The sequence below is a fragment of the Vombatus ursinus genome, unplaced genomic scaffold (genome assembly GCF_900497805.2).
Source record: "Vombatus ursinus unplaced genomic scaffold, bare-nosed wombat genome assembly UNPS02014158.1, whole genome shotgun sequence".
Classification (NCBI taxonomy): Eukaryota; Metazoa; Chordata; class Mammalia; order Diprotodontia; family Vombatidae; genus Vombatus; species Vombatus ursinus.
In genome coordinates this window covers 2,916,502-2,941,683 of record NW_020953936.1, presented here as the reverse complement: position 1 = coordinate 2,941,683, position 25,182 = coordinate 2,916,502, and the positions used below count along the sequence as shown (strand labels likewise).

Sequence of the window (25,182 nt, the reverse complement as noted above, 5' to 3'; positions counted from 1 at the left end):
TTCAACCACCACTCAATTGATTGACTTCAGGCTAAGTATTTTCATACTTAGCCCCACAGAACATGGGGGACCCTATTCTCTTCAACAAGGCACAAGATAGTTCCTATATTGCATCATCTCCTATCATCCAATGACTCAAAGCCTTATGATTTTTTACAATTAGTTAAGGACTTAGTCACAAGTAATTTACTTTTGGTTGATTGGCTCAGTCAACATATCTGGACCTTCAGTGATTAAATGGAGTGGAGTGGGATTCTTTCCCTGGTGATTCTTTCCGTGGTGAGGATGGGAGGCAATGGAATTTAAGAAGAAATTACTGTAATGAAAAGACAATTTTTAAAGGAAAGAGGTTCCCTTCTGAAATATTTTCATGAGGGCCTAAAATTCCTGATTTTGCCAATTCTTCAAGAAGCCAGGATATAATACATTGACGACTCCACGTTATACTCAACCAGCAAAATTGGAACTTGTCTACAAAACTTTCCATATTACATATTCATCAATTTAATTAACTTTATTTGTGAAATTAAATTAACCCTACTTTAAAAGGTTATATTTCATGAGGTACATACAGTATTTGAGGTACAGTCATAACAATTCCCTCATACTTGATATTTTGTTCACAGACTCAAGTTAATCCTCTTTTCACAGTTAAATCAAATCAAGCATTAATATATCTCAGTTCTCAAAGTTGGTTATGATTTGTTTACTAACTCAGAAAATATTGAGAAAAGACATGAATAGAGAAAATACCATGTAGGCTGCATATAATTCTTATAACCACATAAAGCTATGAAAGCACTTTAAAAAGTCAAAGAGAACCATACAAATGTAAGGAAGAAACAGCAGAAGTATATAGAACCAATTCCCCTGTAAAATAAATTTTGAAAGAATACAAGAAATTGCTTTAAGTTTTGTATTTCTTCTGCTCTTACTTCAGTAAGAGGGTACTTATGGCCTATGATATGAACTCCTATGCCTCTCAGACAACCCTCATTTAAACCTAAAGTAGAATAGTTATTTATGGATTAAAATCCTATTCAAATGACCGATTTCACAGTCTACTAGTAAAAGTTACTAGAGGTTGGTCAACTGAGAAAGAAGGTACCAACTACACCTCTCTATCAGGTACTTGTTTAAAGGTTTAAGAAAAAAAGGGACAGGAGGAGATGTCATAAAACGTTATAATGGGTCTGCTCATACTGACATGTCTTTCATCTGAAAGTCCGTAAATCTACTTCAGAAAAGAATTAGCTTCAAATCCTGTTTATACTTTGAAAAGTATTTTTCATTTCATTTTTCATCTAATAGCAAAAGAGCTGTTGGAAAATGACAAAGTCTTAAACCGTAAGGGTTTAAGTTAAAATGGCTAATCTGATATAGTTGGTCATCAATTCTTAGAATTTCCCTGAGTCTCATCTCTGCTTCCCTTCCCTACAAATTCTCCTTTAAAAATAAGTGTACCAACACATTAGGAAATGGCTCAATATAATGTAGTACATGAACATAATAGAATGCTATTACTGCATCATCAAAAAAATAAAGAATTAGGAGAAACCTAGGAAGACTGATGAGTGAAGGCAGCAGAATCAGCAAAATAATACGCATTATGACAGCAATGTCAATCCAAATTTAGCCCCAGAAAGGAGTTCAGAAAATGTACCTCCCTCCCTTCACAGAAGAGGTTGGAGATTACAGATGTAGAATGTTGCATATGCTGTCAGACTCAAATGTATCAGTTGCTGGACTGGTATTTTTCTTTTTTAATCTTTTTTTAAATAAGGAAATGTTATAGAGAGGGGAAACTGGAAGGGGTAGTTGGAAATGAAGGTAATTTTTTTTCGTAATAAAAACACTGAAGATAGCCTCCTTTATGGGTAAAAGGCCTTCTGAATTATCAATGCTTACATGAGTGCTAAATTTCATCAGCTTTCAACTATTACCATTAACTGTGATGAACTTAGCAAAAGCAGTATCACCAGGTAGAACAGTAAATTAGTTTATTTCCCATTGTGTGTATAAACTAAATATTAGGGGAAATTTTATTAATAGGCATACTGTAACTCCTACAAATAAAATAAATATACACATTTTATTGTGCCTCTGTGGTGGATATGCTCTTACATATCTTGATCATTTTTTCTACCCAATGAATAAAATTCTTTGTTGGGCATCAGGTCAATAAAATGAGAAATACGGTTAGACATGCAAAAGAAAGCAGAAATAGAAGCTATGTCCCAGGCATCTTCTCGATCAAAACCCTGCAATTCCAGCTTTTTAAAATGTTCTTCTGTTATGTCTTCAGCACGACTGACAGCAAGAGCAAATTCTAGCATAGCTAACTCTCGAGGTGATAAGTCAGCCTTTCTCCAATTAACAATGACCTGTAGGAAAAAAAGCAGAGAAAAGTTGGTGTACTGCCATTACATGCCCGTTATGCTTACTAAGTGAACTTGACATTTAGAATACTGGACTATATCAAAGAGCCAAAGTCAGAGGAAATAAACTATAGAGGTTTCCAAATGTTGTATAATGACACTTTCCTTCCACCACATGCCTTCTTTTTTTTTTTAACAAAAACATTCACTTTCACATACTTTTAGTAAAATAATCTAAGCAAATAATTTTCTGAGAAAATTCATAATGTAATTTTTATTACAAATCTTAAATATATAATGTTACTTCTTAATATTATATAATATTTATAATAATAGTATTATATAATAATGTTAATGTTACTTTTTAATAAAAGTAACATACACAAATAGATAAAATCTTTTTTCATTTGCATGAGAGGCATTATGGTGCAATGGACAGTGAAGTAGTCTCAGGGCAAAGCAGACCTGGGTTCAGATCTCACTTCCTATGCATACTGGCCCATACAGTGACCCTAGGGCAAGTCTTTTAATCTCCCTCCCTGTGCCTTAGGCAACTTTCTAAGGCTGTAAGTTGCAGAGAAATTGCTGACCTGCACTGGTCGAGGAAGTTTATTCATCTAGGAGTTTCCTATGTCAATGGAATCAAAGTTACAGTCCCTAATCCTATAATTTTCATATCTATAACAAGTTATTAAAGTGATGGGTGGGCTTGAGATTTCACAAAATTTCTCATGTCATTGATAATAACTGCCACAAATTCTTTAGATAATTACATTAGTGGAGATACAACATTTCATGAAAACAAAGTTATGAAAAATAGGAAAGTCTGTATCATTTTTGGTTCAGTAAACCACAGAACTTTTTTTCACCCACAGCCACAAAATTTCAACACTTTTTCAATGTACTATCAAGTCTATTAAACTTTTCTTATTTAGATGGAATGAGATGAAACTACTGTATTTCTCCACGGCAAACGGGTTTCTTATCCAATCATATTTAAAAGTATCTTTTGTTGTTGGTTCAATTTTGTCCCATTCTTCATGATCTCATTTGGGGTTTTCTTGGCAAAGAAACTGGAGTGATTTGCCATTTCCTTCTCCCGCTCATTTTATAGATGAGGAACTCTGGCAAATAGGGTTAAAGAGACTTGCCCAGGGTCACACAGCTAGTAAGTGTCTGAAGTCAAATTTGAACTCAGGAAGGAGTTTTTCTGATTCCAAGCCCAGTTTTCTATCCATTGGGCTACCTAGCTGCCTTAAAAATATGTCTTTAAATCGTCTTTTCTATTTTATTTATGAGGTGAGTGGTTCTTAATTTGATAAACAACAAAAATATGAGTCTTAATATCATCCAATGCTCTTTTTCATAAATCCAATCATTCATTAAATTTCAGGATCAAAGCATAGATTTGAGGATTTTGCATTGATTTACAATCCTAGTTTTTCAGAAGGATCTACTAGTTCCAAGAAAATGTTATAAAATGAAATCACTTCATCTTCATTATTAAAAAATAAAGGAAAAATGGCATTTTCTTCTTTGGACTCTAATACCCTTTAATACCCTTTAAGAAGTCAACATATTTCAAAAACAGGTATGCATGTCTTCATAGGATAAGTAGTTGGAATAACTCCCCCATTTTGTCTCTCATTTAAAGTAATTTAGTTCAATGATGTCAAACTCAAATAGAAAGAAGGGCCACTAAAATACACATAAGGATCCCTGCTGGCCACATGCTGACTTAGAAAACTAAATGATATTACCTATGTTCTATTGTATTTTTATTTATTTCATTAAATATTTCCCAGTTACATTTTAATGTGGTTCTACAACACTCCCACAAATGTACCTGGTTTGTTACTTTAAAAAATAAATTAAATTTTAGATTGTTTAGTATATTTGAAAAATAAAAATAATCTTTACTACTGAGTATTCAATAAATATTTGCCTTAACATCTTTTTTTTTTAAATTCCTGGATGCATACCCTATAAAATGTGAAGTGTGTTTATGGTTTAATAATAATGTATAAGTAAGTACCCTCTATTCTGTCCACATACGGTCATATACTTTTAAAGGGCCTTTCTCTTAATGGATCATTTTATGTCAAGCTGATTACTCTTCTAACAACTGGAAAAAAACTGTAGCTCTTCACATATATTAATTAAGTGATTGTGAAGCATGTGTCCAAATTGTAGATGGGATCACTTTACTAGCTGGGAAATGTGTTTCATCCTAATATTGATCTACACTTGTTGTTTCATCTATTTATAATGAAATAGTTTCCCAATTAATTTGTCTAAATTTTCATAAGATTTTCCAAGCATCACTCCAAACACAAAGCTGTAGGTGACATCAGATTGGGCTTTTTATATAGTAAGCAATTTTAGCAATTTTTTTTTTTTTAGGCAATTGGGGTTAAGTGACTTGCCCAGTCACACAGCTAGTAATGTAAGCAATTTTGTAAGATGCACCTAGTCCTTTTGATGTCATACATGGTTTTTGAAAAAGTTTAGTTTTGCTTATTAAAACACCTCATTTTTTCTGGGAAAATGTCTTGCCAATGTATTCTGTGCTTTTAACAAGTTGTTTCAACTTCCTAGGTTTCATCCTGTTGGCAGCTTAATCATGTGTACAAAGCCAATTTAACAGTCTTTCCTCATTGTTAGTAACAGTACTTTGTAAGTTCCAGTGATATTGTGGGATGTATTTCCTGAATTTAGGCTTTTTGCTTGGTGTTTCTGATACTTAAATGGTGTCTTGTCTATGATAGTATTGACTCCAGAGGAGAAAGTGAGGCTGGTGACTTTGCACAGCCCTCCCTCACTTAAATTCAATTCACTTGCAAGTCATGACATCACCTGATATCCTGGTCCTCTTTGACAGTGGAAGGACAAACAACAAAAACAACAAGTTTTGGCTACTACAGTTGGCTTCCTCCTCAAATTGATCATATATTTATTCATCGTGGATTGATAATTTCACTTTTAAAAAATTAGAGACTAAAAAAATTAAGAGTTAAATTTACTTGCTGAACATTTCACATGATTATAATTGTTCGCAAGTTATTTCAATTTTTTTTAAAGATGCAGATTTTTGGAAACCAGGTTATTGTACTTAACAAAACGAATGTCATTAAGAAATACAACGGATATTATACTTTTAACTTCAATACAAAAATTGGTTAATTTCAAGTTTGTGCACATTACTATGTCCTAGAAAGTTCACAAGTATGACAGAGCCATAACTAGAAATATTTTCAGATAGAACAAAAACACTTGCGCAATCGGGAAGCGGTTGTTGTGGGCAACAGCAGCAAAAGGGACAGTCTGACCACTGGTGCAAATCATAGTAATGAGAGGGACAGTTATGTCACATGGCAGCATGTGACCATTATGTTAGCCACAAAAAGGGCTATAATCCCCTACCCCCTCACAAAAAAACAAAAACAAACTGTCAGAGCCCTAGAGCAAGGCCCTGCTCACCCTTTACTAGTTATGGCTCTAGCGAAGGTTTGAAAATATTTAAGAAATACTATCTTAGAAGAAAGAAGAACCAGGTGTGGGCTATGTGAATGTAAATTTGATATTATCAAGGACTGCATAAATATAAATTTAGGGATAGTGTTAAAAACTATCTGTACAAATGGAATATTCACATCGAAGCATATGAGCATCACCCTCTCATTTTACACATAAGAAAACAGACACAAGGAACGTTAAATGACTGTCAGTCATGTAGTCACCACCAACTTAGAACTGTATTGTATAGCATGAACTGCTATGTGCAAAAAAAAAAAAAAAAATCCTAGCCATAGAACAAGAATTAAACCCCAAAGCACAAAACCTTACTGATTACTAATCAGCAATTCCTTTAAGCAAGGTTTGGAGGTCAAATGGAGCTCTTACCCATAAAATAGACTTAGTAGGAAGAGGCTTTATTTTCTTTTCAATCTAAATACTAACCTGATCAGCAAGAACAGCATTTTTGGAATATATTCTGTGTAGAGCACTATGGGCAATTACACAGTAGGGGCACCTATTACTAGCACTTGTAGCTACAATGATGAGTTCTTTATCAGCCTTACTGAGATGTCCTATAAAAAAAAAAAAAGAAAACAGGAAAATATTTGTACACAAATCACTGACATGGAAAATGTGTATACAAGTAACAGAAATAAATGCACAGAGCTTAAGAGTCATTTTGAAAAGAATAAAGTTTAAATAGAGACTGTTATCACCAAGGTTAAGTATCTGCATTTCCCAGTGAATTGACCAAAAGACATGCAGGGACGAAGCAATTTTGCAGCATTGAATTTCACGAGTGAAAACCACCCAAATGAATCATTCGAGTCAAAACACCTTTTCCCCCTCTTCTGAGGCAGCCCTTTTTAATCTAAATAATCCTACAAACTGTGCTAGGTAGCTTCTATCTCCTGGCTAGTACTTTAGCATGAAGGTCATTTTTCCTATTGTCATTTCCTGGTATTATCTAGAATACTGAGCTTCTTGCTTTCCACCTGTTCAGATCCCACCTATCTGACTACTCCAGCCAGAAGTTTCAAGAGGGCTATTCTTACATACAGCAAAGGGGAAAAAAAACCAGACCATTGAAGGTAAAGGAGAGAACTGCAGAGAACTGGAGTAGAACAGACCAATTGTCACAGAAGTTTGGCAAGATGGTAGAAAGAGAGAAGGGTCATTTTTTTTTCAAGCAAAGATTTTTTTCAAGATGGGGGAGACATGTTCATGTTAAGGCACAGGCAGGAGTCAGCAAAGAGGGAGACACTGAAGCTTCAAGATCTAGAAGAAAGTGAAAAGAGATAAGATCAAGACCTGATTCATGTTTCCTCTGGAAATCATTAGGCTAAGGGAATAATGCACCAGCCTCAGCTTAATAGTCTTAGACTATGCTTGGACGTTACTAACTAGAAAATACAGCTTACTTGGTTCCTTTTAACTGAATTGTGAGCTGTGACTATCTACTGTATTCTTTTTTTTTAAAAAAGGGTCCATGAAATATGTTTTGTATGACTTAACATGTATAATCGATATCATATTGCTTGCCTTCTCAAGGGGTGGGGGACGAGCATGAGGGAGGGAGAGCATTTAGAACAAAATTTTTTTAAAATCAATGTTAAAATTTAAAATACTTAACAAAATAAATATTTAAAAAACAAATTTAAAGCATCCATGAATAACTATGTTTTCTTTTACTTTACCTGTTTCTTTGTTGATAATGGCATTATAGTAAGCAAAAAATGCTCTGAATTCCCCTGGTCGATGTGCTAAAGCCTTAAAGACATTGGGTAGAAATCCAGTCTGTTTTTAAAAGAGAAATCAATAAAGATTAATATTTATTTAGCAATCACTACATGGGATTAGAGGCTACATCAGAAGTTGACATAAAAATGGTCAGCATCGTTTACTAGTATCTTGATCTCATCCCATCTGTCTTCTCCAGAAGACAGCCCACACTATCACCTCTATTCTCTCTAATCTTCAATCTCACCCTATGTGCTGGTTTCTTTCCTTCTACCAGAAACACATCCAAAATACCCCCATCCTTGAAAAAGATTTACTGGATCCTACTATCTCTGCTAGTTATCCCATGTTTATTCTCCCCCACCTCTTCAGTTAAACTCGTTGAAAAAACCGTGCACACTGGGCCCACTTCTTCTCCTCTCTCTTCTAAACCCTCTGCAATTCTTACTTCCTCTCCAGGCTCCTCTCTGGACTTCTTTTACCATGCCACAGAAGCCTCATCACCCTAGAAATTCATCCTCCTTCTGGACTTCTCACATTGGAAGCACTCTACCTCAGCAGCCTCTTTGTCTGATTGGCTGGTTCCCTCCAGAACCTCCATTTTGGGGAAAACTTCCAGGCCAACCATGGCCTGGGAGCTTCTCTCCAACCCCCACTCCTGACTCTCATGACTTTCTCACCATGCTCACTTAGGTATCTTTCTTTTCTCCTTTTCAGCTTCTTTTTACGTGTTGCTCATTAGAATGTAAGCTCCTTGAGGGCAAGGACTGTGTGTATTTCTGCTTGTATTTATATTCCCAGGACTATGTGACAGTGCCTGGCCATAGTAAAAACTTAATAAATGCTAGTTCATTTGACTTGATAATCTGTCTTCTAACTATCATTCAATTGAAACTTCTCCAAAATTAACTTGGAATATGTAATGGCCTTTCCTCACACCTCCTCCTTCTTGACCTCTCTGCAGCATTTAAGACTGCTGACCACTTGCTGCCCCTAGATGCTCTCTTCTCTTCCTTTTCATGACACTGATCTCTTGGTTCTCCTACCTATCTAATCACTCCTCAGTTTTCCTTGCTGGTTTGTTATCCACTACATGACCACTAACCTGGTGTCAAGTTTCTGCCCTGGGGGCTGATCTTTTACCTCTATATTTTTTACCTCTATATTCTCTCCCTTGGTAATCCCACGTCTCCCATGGGTTCAATTACCATCTCTTTCTAGATGCCACTAGTCTCAAACCCCACTCCCACATTACCAAATGCCTACTGGACATTTCCAACTGGATGTCCTATAGGCATCGAAAACTCAACATATCTGAAACAGACTCCATTTCATCATTACTGTTAAGGGCACCATCATTCTTCCAGGCATCTAGGTTCATAACTTTGGTGTCATCCGCAACTCTCACTCATCCCACATATCCAATCAAATGCCAAATCTTGCCATTTTTTTTTCTCTGATATATTCATTTCTATCTACTCACACAACCACTGTCCTGGTCCAGACCACCTCTCATTTTGGACTACTAAAACAACATTCTAATTAATCTCCCTGTCTGAAGCCTCTCTCTACTCTAATACTATCTGCTCCTCCCCTCCCCACTCCAGTGGCTTCCGATTACCCCTACAAATCAAATATAAACTGTTTGGCATTTAAAGTCCTTCACAACATGGTCTGTCCCTATATTTCTTAATACTGCCCTTGATGTATTCTACAGTCTAGCCCTGCTGGCCTACTTGGCCATTTCTCACACTCAGTTCTCAAACTCCTGTCTCCTAAGCCTTTGCCCTGGCTGTCCTCCAAGTAAAGAAATGTTCTCCTTCCTCACTTCCATGTCCTACGATACCAGACTTTCCTCAAGACTCAGCACAGATGTGACCTTATAAAGGAGGCCTTTCTCACTCCCTCCAGCTGTTAGTACCTTCCCAGACAAGATTACCTTCATCTACTCTGTACCCATCTTGAATATACCAATTTATGCTTAGAATGAAATCTGCTTGAGGGCAGGAATTATTACTGCTTTTTCTTTGTTTTCCTGGCACTTAATATGATGCCAGGCACATAGAAATATAGATCATAAAAACAACATAATAAATGGACTGGTTAATTGATTTGTCTCAGAAATCATTTGATTAATTTGATTAATCAACTAGTGTTTATTAGGTGCATGGTGCTTAGCTGCTAACTAACCACTGGGGATACAAAAGTCTACCTTTGTGTTTTTTTCTTGGTTATTTTTATTTTCACATGTAATTTGTTTTCTAGCTTCTTTCTGGCAGGTTAGATCTTGAATTTTGAGAGATAAGAGTCACAACAAAACTATTTAAAACTACTTGAAATTTGGCTTCACTGTTTTTGTCTTACTTATTTTTGTCCTTTCTCATCAGTTCTATTTATTTATTTCCACAGAAAGATGAGAAAATTCATCATTACTTCAAACCACATTTACAAGTGTTTTTGATTACATAAGATGCAGCATGTAATTGTAGATACAGAGGTGGCCTCAGAGCCAAGAAGCAAGTGCTGACTCTAACACAAACTGTGTGACCCTGGCTAAATGACTTAACCTCTCTGTACCTTAGACTCTCTAAGACTATTAAGTTACAGAGAAGATAGCAGCAGGCATTAATAGGAGTTTCCTCACCGAGAAATATTAGGGCAAAATTGTTAAGGAGGTGAAGTTTGTTATTGGTAGTCTTGACTTTCTCCCCTTCTCTCACCTGGGAGCCCAGCCTTCCATCCCCAAAAGCTATGGCTCCTTTCCAAGATATAAGCTGATTATCACGAAATGTTTTACCCCTAAGTATATCACTTTTCAGGTTGACAACAAAAAAGACCCAAAAGAATGAATCGCATGGTGGAATTTCAGGTACCATGACAGGCTGATGGAACACAGAACCTTCCCCAATGACCTTCAAACCACAAGGAGGCAACAACCTAGTCTGCCTTTTCTGTGCTTTGGTTCTCCCATGGTCCAGACTGTTTCCAGAGATCCTGTGGTCAGGGGAAAGGAGACAGACAGGTCAGATGAGCAGAATGGGGGGAAGGAGGAGGCCTGGTGACCTCCTCTGCCTTCGGATGATTGTTCTTCCCCTGAAGGTCTTGCTTTTCTTCCTGATCACCTTATTCCTAAAGTCTTCCCTCGGTGACCTGAAATCTAGCCTGTTTGTGTAGAGTTTTCTACTTGTTGTCTCCCCCATTAGATGGTGAGCCTCTTGAGGGCAGCAACTGTCTTTTTGCCTTTTGTTGTATCCCTAGTGTTTAGCACAGGGCCTGGTGCATAGCAAGAGCTTTATAAATGTTTCGTGACTTGACGTGGCTTCTTTCAAAGATTATACATTTTCTTCCTCAGGCAAGTCCTCCGTTGAAACTTTCCTCCAGTGCTTCAATATAGTGTAAGGGAGACCCTGATGGGTCCTACAAAGAGGCCTTTGAGTATGATAAACTATCTGCTGTCCAATGATTAGTCTAAATTCAGAGAGATTCATCACTAAGATGTGATAGCACCAGATTGGTCGCTAGGTGATGAGATTTTTTTGGCCACAGCAAATGGAAGGGTTATGGAGACTTATCAGTGGAAAGACTACCAATTACTTTTCTGAAGAAATGAAGCATGATTCTACTTATCACACACATTTTTAACACATTAAGGCATTTTAATATTCACACAAATGAAAGAGCAAGAAAAACATAGCTCATGAGAGATCCAATAAGATAAAATTACTGGGGGAGGGGGGGGAAGAACTGGGCTTTTATTAACACTGCAACCCTGAAGGCAAATTTCTTACAATAAGGATTGAATAGATGAAAATATAAAATTTCTATTTCCATGACTGATTTTCATTCATTTTGGGGGGGAAAAAAATCCCCAATGGGGAACTGTTGGCCATTAAAACCCACTTGACCATAACACTTCCTGTCTGTTTCACAATCTTGCATTGTGTTTGCATTAAGAGGATCTACAGTTACCATGGGTACTGGACATTAAGCCAGTAGGTCTGAGGTATGGGATGCCTATGGTTCATTTTATGAACAGATTTGCCAGGATTGGTAGCAGCTGTAGCTGACAGAAGATGGGTGGGTCTTTTTACAGTGTCCTCAATTTCTTCTGTTTAAAAACAACAACAACCACAACACAAGGAACTGATTGGGAGTACTCCAGTGGCCTTTATAAAGTTTTTACATGCTGCCTAAATCATAGATCCATGGTTACTTAGAAGGTGTGCTCTATATGACTGTCCCTTAAAATACAACCATGGAGGGGCAGCTAGGTGGCTCAGTGGATACAGCATGGGTGCTGAAGTCAGGAGGACCCGAGTTCAAATCAGGCCTCAGACCAAACACTTGACACTTAACCAGCTGTGTGACCCTGGGCAAGTCACTTAACCCCAATTGCCTTAAAAATAAAATCATGGATGGGACCACAACCGAAATCTAAAATGCTGGTGAAAACAGCCAACACAACACAGAATTTGAACCTAGCTGCTGATTCTAAAACCACAGGGGTTACTGACATATAGGCATACTGAGAAACCTCAGCAATGCACACCAACATCTACAAAGGACAAAACAGGATTAGAAACAATAATGATGTTTGTCAAATGATGCTCAGAGAACAGAGATAAGTTGGCTAGACAGGCAGGGTTTCATGGTATGCCTGGCTACACATGACCATGTGTCTCAGCCAGCCCTGCCTCACAACACATAAGCCAGGACTTTTCACCACCCTCACTCACCTTCCTGCTCCTCTTACTTAATGCCACATTTTACTATTGTCTCATGTTGCATTGTTGCGTTCAGTTTCAGTTGTGTCTGACTCTTCGTGACCCCATTTGGAGTTTTCTTGGCAGAGATACTGGAGTGATTTGCCATTTCCTTCTCCAGCTCATTTTACAGATGAGGAAACTGAAGCAGAGTTAAGTGATTTGGCTAGGGTCATATCTAGTAAATATCTAAGGCCAGATTTGGATTCAGGAAGATGAGTCTTCCTGATTCTAAGCCCAGCTCTCTATCTACTGAGCCAACTAGCTGTCTCATAGTTTATATTAAATTCACATGTAACCCAATACCATTGGGTGACTGGTAAATTCCATTTGCAGGTCCAAATTAATCTTATATACATATACACATATATAAAAAGAAATTTTTGTTATAAAATATGTTGAACAGTATAATATATGACCTGAGTATCACACAACTGTGAAGAGCAAATGAAATTATACTAATATGTTATTATAATTATGCTATAATCATTATATTAGAACTATTATAATTATCAACTATTACAATATAATCATATAAATATACCAAATAAAATGAATATAAGTATAAATATGATTATTAACAAATATTAAAATAATGATAATGGGGACCAAGCTAAAGTAACTAAGTGGGGACAGGTATTAAAACCAACCATTAACTATAGCAGCATTGTAGGTACTTAATAGATATGTCCATTAAAAGAAAAATAATCCAAAGGTCAGGTATATAAGTAGGCATTAAAATAATTTTAGAAATTCACGAGGTTATGTTTATTTCTGAATTTTTAAACTTACCTTTTTTTCCACCTCTTCCATAAGCTCCACTATATCAAAAGGTAGTTCCTTTTTATAAGGAACAGGATAACGACCAATAGGCTTTGTGGGTTCTTCTGGCTGAGCATCATTGGAATGACTTGTTACTTTAACTGTTGAAAGGGTCCCAAGTCTATTTGCCAATAATCGGGGAACACACTAAAATTAAAAGAGGGGGAGGAAAAACAAAGGTCATGTTTGTTTTGATAACAAATTTTTTATATTATTTTCTTTGCTTTAAAAAAAATTTTCATTAAGATAATTTGTCATATTTCCAAACATACCTCTATCCCCACCCACCCCTCATAACAAAAAACAAAAAACAAAAAAAAAGACAATTCAACAAAACTAAGTTTGACAGCACAGGCAAAGTTCTACACCCATAGTCCTATACCTCCAAAAGGAAGGGAGGAAGGTTGACTCTGGAATTTAAAGAATATATTTTTCTCAAGAACAATCTAGATATTAAGGCTTAAGTACAACGTATTTATCAATAAAATGCTTCTTGATTCCTTTTATTATTATTATCATTATTATTATTACTTCTGCATTTTGAGCTTTGCAAAGTGAAGCCACTAAACTATTCATACCCTTTGTTTTAGTAATCCCATTGCCAGACATAGACCTTAATTCAAAGAAAGACACACACACACACACACACACACACACTCATTGCAACATCTTTTAATGGTAACAAAACACTGGAATCTAGTTGGATGCCCAATGATTTAGGGGATGGCTAAACAAATTTGTGGTCCATTAGTGTTGATGGATATTACTGCATGTGAGGAATTCAGATTAGAGGAAAATAGAGAGTAGTAATACTGTAACAGTGGGGGACTTAACTCTCAAACAAATAACAAATAAGAGGTTAAGGAGGTAAATAGAATCTTATAAACTAGTATGATAGCTATCTGAAGAGAACTGAATGGGAATAGAAAGGAATACCTTTTTCTCAGTGATACATGATATCTTTACAAAAATTAACCATATATTGGGTCATAACTTTATAGTTAAATGCAGAAAATAAGAAACATTAAATGTATCCTTTTCAGATCACAATGCAATAAAAATGATATTCAATAAGAGACTATGGAAATGCAAATTAAAAACTAATTGGAGACAAAACAGATTAATCTTAATGAATGAGTAGGTTATGAAAAGATTTACTTGAACTGATACTGAATGAAGTGAGAAGAACCAGGAGAACATTGTACACAGTAACAGCAACACTGTGCTATGACGCCTCTTCTTAGCAATGCAAGAATCTGAGACAACTCCAAAAGACTCATGTTTCTTTCTTTTTTGTTTTGTTTTCTTTTTCTTTTTTCTCATGGTTCCTCCTATTGGTTCTAAATCTTCTTTACAATTACAATTCTTCTTTACAACATGACCAATGTGAACATATGTTTAATATGAATGTATATTAGAGCTTATATCAGATTACATGCCATCTTGGGGTGGGGGCAGGGGAGAGAAGGGGAGAAAATTTGGAACTCAAAAATCTTATGGAAGTGAATGTTGAAAAGTAAAAATTAATTGATATTTTAAAAACAGAATGAGTGGATTAAAGAATAAATCATAGAAACAATCAATAATTTCATTAAAGAATGACAACAATGAGACAACTTACCAAAACCTATGGGATGAAGCAAAAGTAGTAATCAGAGGAAAATTTATATATCTAAATGATTATATTAATAAAATAGAGGAAGAGCAGACAAATGAATTGGGTGTACAATTAAGGTAGAAAAAGAACAAATTAAAAATCCCCAATTAAGCACCAAATTGGAAATCTTTTATTTTAAGGTGAGATAAATAAAATCAAGTGTATGATTATTGACCCAGTAATAGCACTTCTAGGGCTGTATCCCAAAGAGATCATAGAAAAGGGAAAAGGATCCACATATACAAAAATATTGATAGCAGCTCTTTTTGTGGTGGCAAATAATTGGAAATTGAGGGAATGCCCATCAATTGTGGAATGGCTGAACAAGTTGTGGTGTATGATTGTAATGGAATATTATTGTGCTATAAGAAATGATGAGCAGGCAGACTTCAGAAAAACCTAAAAAGACTTCCATGGACTGATGCTGAATGAAGTGAGCAGAACCAGGAGAACATTGTACACAGTAACAGCCATGTTGTGCTATGACTAACACTGATAGACTAATGATGACTAATATTGATAGATTTAACCCTTCTCAGCAATGGAAGGATCTAAGACATCTCCAAAGGCCTCATGATGGAAAATGCTATCCACATCCAAAGAAAGAACTATGGAGTTTGAATGCAGATCGAAGCATATTATGTGTTATTTTTTTCTTCTGTTTTGTTTTGTTCCCTTTCTGATGGTTCCTCCTATTGGTTCAAATTCTTCCTTACAACATCACTAATGTGAAAATATTTTTAATAGGAATGTATATGTACAGCCTATATCAGATTGTGTGCCATCTTGGGGGAGGTAGGGAGGGAGGGGGAGAAAAATTTAAAACTCAAAACTTATGGAGTGATTGTTGATAAATCAAAATAAATTGATAAAAAGAAAACCATTGACTTAAACTAGGAGTTGGTTTTATGAAAAAAAAAACCAATAAAATAGATGAACCATTGGTTAATATGATTTTAAAGAGAAGTAATCCAAATCACTAATATTAAAAATTATAGTATATAATTGAATATACCACTAGAAGATGAAATCAAAGCAATTATAAAGAGTTATTTCGTCCAATTATATGCCAATGAATTTAACAAATTAAGTGAAATGGAAGAATATTTACAAAAATATAAACTGTCTGGATTAACAGAAAAGGAAATATCTAAATTTATTTTAGAAAAAGAAATTGAATAGGCCATAAATGAGCTTCCTAAAAAAAAAACCCAACTCATCAGGACTAAATGGATTGACAAGTGAATTCTACCAAACATTTAAAGATCAACTAATTCCAATATTAAATAAATTAACTGGAATCACAGGCAAAGAAAGAGTCCTACCAAACTCTTTATGAAAGAAATGTTACTGACATTCAAACCAGGAGGAGCAAAGACAGAAAATTAGACCAATTTCATTAATGAATATCAATGCAAAAATCCTAAATAAAATACTGGCCTGGCATATAGTAAGATGCTATAAAAATGCTCATTCCCTCCCCTTCCCCTTTCTTGACTGTCGGCATTTAGAGCTGGAAGAGATTTGAGAGAACTAATCCAGGCCCCTGCACTACAGATAAATTAGTGACTTGCTGACTGTCACCCAACAAGTCGTATGAAGCAGCATTCAAAATCAGGTTCTTTGACTCCAAATCCACTGTTTTTGATAGATGCTACAGCGTGGCAACAAGCTGCTCTAGTTCCTGGATTTTCTCATATAATACTAATGATAATAAGACAACTCATGTAGCACTATAAGGTTTGTAACATATTTTAAATATATTAGCTCATTTAATCCTCAAAACAACCCTAAGTAGATCTAGAAATATTATCCCCATTTAATAGATGAGGAAGAGATTTGCCCATGGTCGTATGTCTATAGGATTCAGATATTCATATGTCTACAGGATTCAGACATTCAGGAATTTTCTGCTCCCAAGTCCAGTGTTCTTTCCATGTCCTCCTGACTCCAAGGCCGGAATGCTATCCACTGTGCCGCCTAGCAGGCCCCACCTTCTGTCACATGATTATATCTTAATATACAATGCTACTCCACCTGAATCCCAATATAAGAGATAAAAGGGTAAGAGGAACACTTTGATGGGAGAAATATGGAAGAGTACAGGTCAGGAACAATTCCATTTGCATTTTACACAGAAGACACAAGGCAATGATGTTCAAACTCTTGATGTGTATGACCTGATTAAGTCATTTTATTCTTCTATAATAAGAGATTTGAGGTTTAGGCACAGACCTGTGATTTTCCTCCACTTCCCAGATGAGGAAACTCCCTTTACCAATGCAGGTAGGCACACTCTATAACATAGTCTTAGATAGTTAGATAGTGACCTGCCTAGGGTCACAGAGCCAGTGTATCAGGAGAACTTGAACGCAGGTCCTTTCTGATTTTTAAGGCCAGATTTCTCTACCAACTCTGCCACGCTGCTACTGAAAAATATTTGTGTGTCATTTACAAGCAGGGTGCCATACCTATCTTCTTTGTATCACTCCAATTTTAGTAGATGTGCTAATTGTACAAGATCTAATAATATTCCTTGTCAGGCTTCACTTATCATGATATGTATGCTACAGGCAGGTAGGTGGCATAGCACCTGTGCTGATGTCGGAAGGACCTGAGTTCATATTTGACCTCAGACACTTAACACTAGCTTGTGTGACCCTGGGCAGGTCACTTAATTCCAATTGCCTTAAAAAAAAAAAAGTTGTACATTTTAGTTATCTGTATTTGAAACCTTTCCAGCTTGGCAGGACCTGTCCAGGCTTATGGGCTTCCAGTGTATTGCCTCTAAGAAACCAAAGTCACTTTCACATCATGACTGGGCATCAGAGTAGGACTTTATTCCTATAAACACATAACAGCTGATCAATAAACTCTTGTTTGATTAAAGTCCTCACTCATTTTCTCACTAAGTACTGTTCTTTATGTTTGGTAAGGCAGAATGATGATATTTAGACATTTACAGGTTATCTTTTAGATCTTAACAATTAGATAGATCTTAACAATTCACTAGGATAAAGCAAGGAGGCAGCTCTGTGGCTCAGTGGATAGAGCAATGGGCCTGGAATCAGGAAGAACTGAGTTCAAATCCTACCAAAGTTACTTATTAGCTAGAGAAGTCACTTAACCTCTGTTTGCCTTAATTGGTGAAGGAAATGGCAAACTACTCCAGTATCTTTGCCAAGAAAACCCATGGATTGAATGGTCCAGGAGTCACGGAAGAGTCGAACAGGACTGAATGACTGAACAACAAGTATATAGCAACGTATACTACTGCACACACTCATCATTCTGCCTTGGCAAATATAAAGAACAGTACTCAGTCACAAAATATAGTGAGGACTTTAATCAAGAGTTTATTGATCAGCTGTTACGTGTTTATAGGAATAAAGTCCTACTCTAATGCCCAATCATGATAGGAAAGTGACCTTGACTTCCCAAAGGTCACTAGTGGCTCATAAGCTTGGACAGAGTCCTGCCAAACTGGAAAGGTTTCAAGTACAGCCTTGATTGTCCATGACTTGAGGCCTACCTTGCTTTAATGCAGAAAGGCTCTTCACTGGAAGGTTGGTCAATAGGTGATGAAATATTTTTGGCCCAAGCTCATTATGAAACATCAATTAAGGCCACAAGATAAAGTAAATAACAGAACTGGGTCTCCCTATATATTACTATCCCTTAGAATATTTGAGCCTTAACTATAATGAGGGACAGCATCACAAAATTATGTGTAAGGTACAGTGTTAAGCTCTGCAGAGACAAAGAAAGGTAAAAGATAATCCCTGCCTTCAAGGAGCTCACAATCTAATTGGGAAAATAACAAAGGAGCTAAAAAGATTTTGTACAAATGAAATCAACAAAGTTAGAATTAAAAAGGAAACAGTTAATTGGGAAATAATCATAAAGGCCTACAAATAATCATAAAGGATCAGATGAGATAATATTTGTGAGGCACTTAGCACAGTAATCTGTAGGTGCTACATAAATACTTATTCCTTTCCCTTCCCTTTCTCCTTTCCCTTCGTTAGACAAAGATGAAGTGTTTACATTCTAATATGGGGAAATGATGTGTCCCCAAGAGAACCTTATAATCATCAAGGGTGATAAAGGGAGTCTAATAAGACAGAAGACCTGGGATAGGTTTTTTTTTAATCTTTCCATAATCTTAAAAGAAAGAAAAGAGGAGGAAAGAGAAGGGTGGGAAAAACTCTCACATAATGTGAGTGTGCAAGTAGAAGGCTGTACAAACAAAAAGAAAGGGGAAGGGGGAGCAGGCCACATTTGAACCTCGATACCATCGGTGAAAGGAAGGAAGACACACAGAATGGAATGCAGAAATACATTTTCTCAACAGGAAAACATGAGGGGGAAAGGCAAGTAAAGACAAACAGTAGATTAAGGAAGGGAATAGTCCCAAACAAAAATTCTAACTACAGGAGGTGCATAGGGAAGAGGGATTTAAAAAGAATGAAAGGATAAGAACCTGTGATTAGGCTCTGGGCAGAGAGAGATTAGGGGCTGGGGAGCAGAGATCAAGCCTAGCTTCTAAGCAAGTCTCCCCTCTCTCACTACTTTTTTCTTTCTTTCTTTCTTTCTTTCTTTTTTTAGTGAGGCAATCGGGGTTAAGTGACTTGCCCAAGGTCACACAGCTAGTACATGTCAAGTGTTTGGTCTGAGGCGGGATTTGACCTCAGGTCCTCCTGACTTCAGGGCCGGTGCTCTATCCACTGTACCTTTTTCTTTATAAAGCAAGGGCAGAGAAAACTGATCAACAATGAATAACCACAATTTCACAAGCAACATGCTATCCACTTCCTGAGGTGGATAAGACTCGGCGTACAGATTAAGATTTTTTTCCTTTTCTTTTTGAACAGGGCCAATGTAGAAATTTGTTTTGCTTGACTATGCGTAATCTGTTGTGAGGATTTTGTTTTTCTTTATTTTTCAATGTGTGGGGGCAAGGAGAAGGTGGATATTGCCAATTCAAAAAAAAAAATGAAATTTTAAAAATGAAATGATCAATCATGACTCCAGAGGCCACATGATACAACATATTTCCCACTTCCTGCCAGAGTGATAGACTAGAGGTGCTGAATGGGGCAATAATTTTCAAATATGGCCAAGAGATAAATGGTCAGAGGATGTGAATATGCACTTCTCAAAAGACATGCAAGCTATCACTCAACATGAAAAAATTATCCGAATCACTAGAAGAAATGAACATTAAAATTATTCTAAAGCTCCACCTTAAACCATAAAATTGATAAAAATAACAAAAAAGAAAATGGCAGTTGCAAGAAAGGATGTGAGAGAGGACAGATACTGATACATTGGTTCCTGGAACTATGAATTTCTACAGCCATTCTAGAAAGCAATTTGGAATTAAACCAAAAAAAAATCACTAAACTGGGTATAATCTCTAGGTTCACATCACTACTAGGCATAGACCTCAAAGTGATCAAAGAAAGGAGAAGACCTATATGTACAAAAATACTCGGAGAAAGCATTTTTGTTGTATCCAAGAACTGGAAACTAAGGGGATACCCACTGATTACCTTAACAAATCATGGCATATGAATATAACAATATCATATGCACTGTAAGAACATATGAAAGGAATATGGAACAACTTGCACAAAATGATAGAGAGTGAAGTGAGAAGAACCAGGAGATTTTTACAATAACTATAACACTGCAAAGAAGAACAACTTTGAAAGACATATGAACTCTGATCAATGCATTACCAACCTCATGAAACATGCTTCCCTTCCCTTAACAGGGGTGATGGGACTAGAGGTAAAGAATAAAACATACATCTTTCAGACATGGCCAATGGGTGGATTTGCTTTTATGAGGGACTGATGATGGAAAGAAAAAAGAAAAGTACATCAATGAAACATTTTAAAAGATAGAACAGAAAGGAAGTTCAGAAGGAAGCAAAGATAAGTAAGGCAATGTTGGTTAATGCTTCATTAAATTTATTTGTTGTTGTTTGTCCTTCATTCTCGGAAAAGGACTATGACATCAGAGAGGTGATGCCCAGGACATGCAACTGAACCGGACTGAAGTGAGAGTCGGCTAGGCCGAGTCACCAGTCTCACATTCTCTTCCAGAGTCATATGAATCCAGTAGCAAACTATAGAGCAGGACGACTGAACATGGCTCTGCAGAGAACATGTATGGGCAATATTACGTAAAACTGCATCCAGGGCCATGTCCAGTCGTCCTGATCTATATCTTGCCACTGGACCCAGATGGTTCCAGAGCAGAAATATATATGCATGAATACATGTACATATATATATATATTTTAAAAATTGTATGTAAGATTCATGGCTCACATACATCATTTTTCTTCTTTGTAAATAGAAATGTACATTTGTTGATATTTATATGGTTCATAATTTTTTTTAAATGTTATCTGAGAAAAAAAACTTTAATTAATGGCTCCCTCATGCTTCTAGGGGGCAGTTAGGTGGTACAGTGGATGGAGTGCCAGGCCTGGTGTCAGCAAGACTCATCTTCCTGAGTTCAAATCTGATCTGGGACAGTTACTAGTTGAGTGACCCTGGTCCAGTCATTTGACCCTGTTTGCCGCAGTTTCCTCATCTATAAAATGTATCGGACAAGGAAATAGCAAACCACCCCAGTATCTTTGCCAAGAAAATACAAAATGGGGGTCACAAAGAGTCTGAACTGAACATACTGCCTCTAGGTAAAATGCAAATTCCAATTCTTAGTGACTGGAATTTAAAGCCCTATGACACTTGACTTTCAACTACCTTTCCAGGTTTTTTCATTTTACTTTATCTTCACATACATGCACCAGTAAAACTGACCTGCTAAGGCTTCCTTAAGAGGACAATCTGTCTCTCACCAGTGAATATGCATATCACAATGATGCTGGAAAGAATACATTTTTAAAAGCCCCCAGAGAGTTATCCTCAAGATATTTCAAAAAGGGAAAGGGTCCAAAAGGAGAAAAACAGGAGATGCTCACCAAAGAACTTCTGAAAATACAAAGGGAGATAATTCTAGCAAGGAGAAAAAAAAACCATGATTTATCTGAAGAGAATAATCTGGATACCCAGGGAACTCACCAACCAACTTCGATCTTAAAAAGATATGTATGAAAGATAAAAGCAAGAGTAGGTTAAAGAAAATGAAGAGAGTGACCCAGTCCTGGGGGAAAAAATGTCAACAGTACTAATGCTCACAATAAATGGAAGGAAGCTGTTAAGGGAAGCAAAGGATAACAAAAAGGGGTTTAGTTTTTGTTTTTCAGCTACACATGGAGAAAATGGGGAATCACAGAAGGGATAAGACTTTTGCTTGGAGGGTAGATGGAATGAAGATTACTGACAACAGAAAGAAGAGAAGGCAGAACGAGTCAATCCTTATTTCATTTGTTTTCCTTGCCAAGGAGAATGGACCTTTGCACTGAAAATGTCAGAACAAAAATGATTAAAAGAGATTTCAAACCCAGGATACAATAAGATAGTAAGATAGCACCTAGTTGCTCTTAAATTTTATCACTTGGCCCAGATGAACTATATCTTTGTGCACTAAAAGAACTGGCAGATAGATTGGTAAGTTAATAATACTTGAAAGATTGTGGGGGGAGAAAAGGAGTTAACACAATACTAGAGGGGAAATGTCTACATTTAAAAAAAAATGAAAAGACTAAAATCTGTAAACCATAAGCCAGTGAACTTAACTTTGTTTCTTGGGAAAATTATTAAAAAGTTGGACAACTAGAGAGGAATCTGTGCTTGGCCTTGTGCTGTTGAACATATTTACTGGCGACTTGGATAAAGACAAATACCTTTCTCAAATTTGCAGATGAAACAAAGCTAGAAGGAACAGCCAACACAAACAAAATGAGTCAGGCTCCCAAAAGATCTTGATGGAAAGAGAACTGGACTTAATCTAATAAACTGAAATCCAATAGGAATAAATATAAAGTCTTACCCTTGGGTATAAAAATTCAAGTTCACAAGTAGAAAGTGGGAAAGGCATGGTTGGATGGCACATTGTCTGAAAGAGATCTGGGGGTGCTAGTGGACAATAAGTGGCATCCAACAAAGGTAATGTGATCTTAGACTGCTTTAAGAAGGGCTAAAGCTTCCAGGAAAAGAGGGTATAGTCCACGGTCACACTGCTTCCCTTTCTGGATGTCCAACAACTATCTCTTTAATAATCCAGTCTAGAATTTTCCTAGATATCAAAGTCAAGTTCACTTGTGTTTGATAACCCTACTTAATTTAATCAGCATTTACTCCTTTCATTGTGATTGTATTTTGAATTAAGTGATTGTATGAGTGAATTAAGCAGAACAGGATTAAGTTTGAGGTAATTATATTAATGGCAGGGAGGTGGTGAAGTGGATAAAGTACTGGGCAGGAAGTGTGGAAGACCTGAGCTGGGGTCATAAAGAGTCAGACAGAACTGAAAAAACCCAAACATCATGCTCTACTTGCGTTTTAATATTAAACTAGGACTAGGTTTGGTGGTGTTTTTTTTCATCCTGGACTTGCTATGGGAACCCTAACAATTGGTATAGGGAAATGCCAGTGAGGAAACATCCACTAACAATGCGGACTGACACTCGCTTTGCAATTTATAATCTTAGAAAATTACTTCCCCAAGGTCTCAATCAGAATGCATCACTGGTGGGGCTTGAACCTAGGTCTTCCTGACTCCTTGGTCAGCTCACTAAATCACGCTGCCTCTCTATGAATATAGACAATAAAAGGCGGTCCAACTGCACTGGCAAAGGAGGTTCCTCACCAGGAGGAGCTCCTCACCCTGAGGAAAACACAGGTCTGAGCCACCCTCCACCCCCCCAAAAAAAACCAAACAACTATGTATGTCATATTACACAGCCCAGAAGAACTACATTCCCAGAAGCTGAAAAGAACTGTTGGATGTGATGTGACTGAATTTGGAAGCAGCCAGGTGGTACAGCGGATGGAGTGCTGGGTCTGGAATAAGGATAGACATGAGTTCAAATCTGGCCTCAGACACTTCACTAGGTGGGTAACCTTGGGCAAGTCACTGAACCATCAGTTGAGGTAGTTGCTGCTATACTCATTTTACAGAAAGTGGGCAGAACAGCAACTAGCTCAAAGGGTTGTTGCGAGAATCAAACTAGATATTTATAAAGCTCCTGGAGCATAGCAGGCACGATATGTATGTGTGTGTTCGTGTGTAATAATACCAGTTAAGTGAATTTTAACCCTTACAATCTCTGTGGGCAAGTCACTTCTCTGAGACTCAGTGTCCTCTATAGCACAATCCCTCACATTTATAAAAGGCTTTAAGGATTGGGGAAAAAACTCCTTGTTAAAAGGAGTAGTTATCTCCTCATTTTACCAAGTTAATTTTACAGTATCACCACTTAAAAGGTGGAAAGGTCCTTAGAGGTCACCTCCTCCAATCCCCTTCATATTACAGATGAAGAAACTGAGTCCAGGGAGGGGAAAATTGACTTGCCCCTAGATCACACAGGTAAGTACCAGCACCAAGATTCAAACCAAGAACCCGCTGCCTCCCAGCGCTGGAGAAACTGGACCCCGCAGGGGGATCCCCCCAGAAGCTCCGGCAAATTAAGGAGTCAACACCCTGAAAGTTTCACTTAGGCAATTTTCCAGCCAGTGACAGCGCTCTATGAGGAATTCGCTGGAATTCAAGGGCGTGTGCACGCGCGTGTGTATGCACGCGAGTGTGTGTGTGTGTGTGTGTGTGTGTGTGTGTGTGTGTGTGTGTGTCTGTGTCTGTGTGAAGGTTGGGGCGCTGGATGGACGGCACCAGGAACGCGGTGCGTTCAGCTCGCGGGCACCACCACGGTTCCCAGGGAGGTGGCCGTGGCCGTGGCCGTGTCACAAGGCGCCCCCACTCCGGCTCCTCCAGCCTCTCCCACGCCTCGCAGGCTAAGCGTTCCCCGTCCCCACCCCCGCGCGGCGCTGAGTCCAGCCTCCCTCCGGCCTCCCCCGGACCCGGGCCCAGCAACTCACCGAACCCAGCCCCGGGCGCAGAAGGCGAAGGAGCAGTCCCATCGCAGAGCGTCCAGTCCCAGCTCGGCTCGGCTCGGCTCGGCTCGGCTCGGCTCCTGCCCGCGGCTTCCTCGCCTTTCTCGACTAGACTTCTGGAGACTGGGAGAGTAAAACTGAGCTTGCGCCTGCAGGACTCGTCCCTACCCCTTCCTTTTTCTACCCTCCCGGGAAGGGTCTGCCCCATCGAGGGAGGGACGGCGCTATTCCGCCCACTTCTTGCCCGCCCCTTCCTCTCTCTTCCCTGCAGT

General features: G+C 37.6%; 1 protein-coding gene across 1 annotated transcript; it reads right to left on the bottom strand.

The window, feature by feature from the left end:
- Positions 1 to 1,983: 1,983 nt before the first annotated feature.
- LOC114040813 lies at positions 1,984 to 25,075 on the bottom strand. The gene is made up of 5 exons (XM_027858996.1): positions 24,896 to 25,075; positions 13,193 to 13,369; positions 7,595 to 7,694; positions 6,339 to 6,469; positions 1,984 to 2,384 (listed from the first exon to the last, which is right to left on the bottom strand). Exons 1-5 carry the CDS (start codon positions 24,935 to 24,937, stop codon positions 2,121 to 2,123), a joined length of 714 nt encoding a protein of 237 aa, XP_027714797.1. The 5' UTR covers positions 24,938 to 25,075; the 3' UTR covers positions 1,984 to 2,120.
- Positions 25,076 to 25,182: the final 107 nt, after the last annotated feature.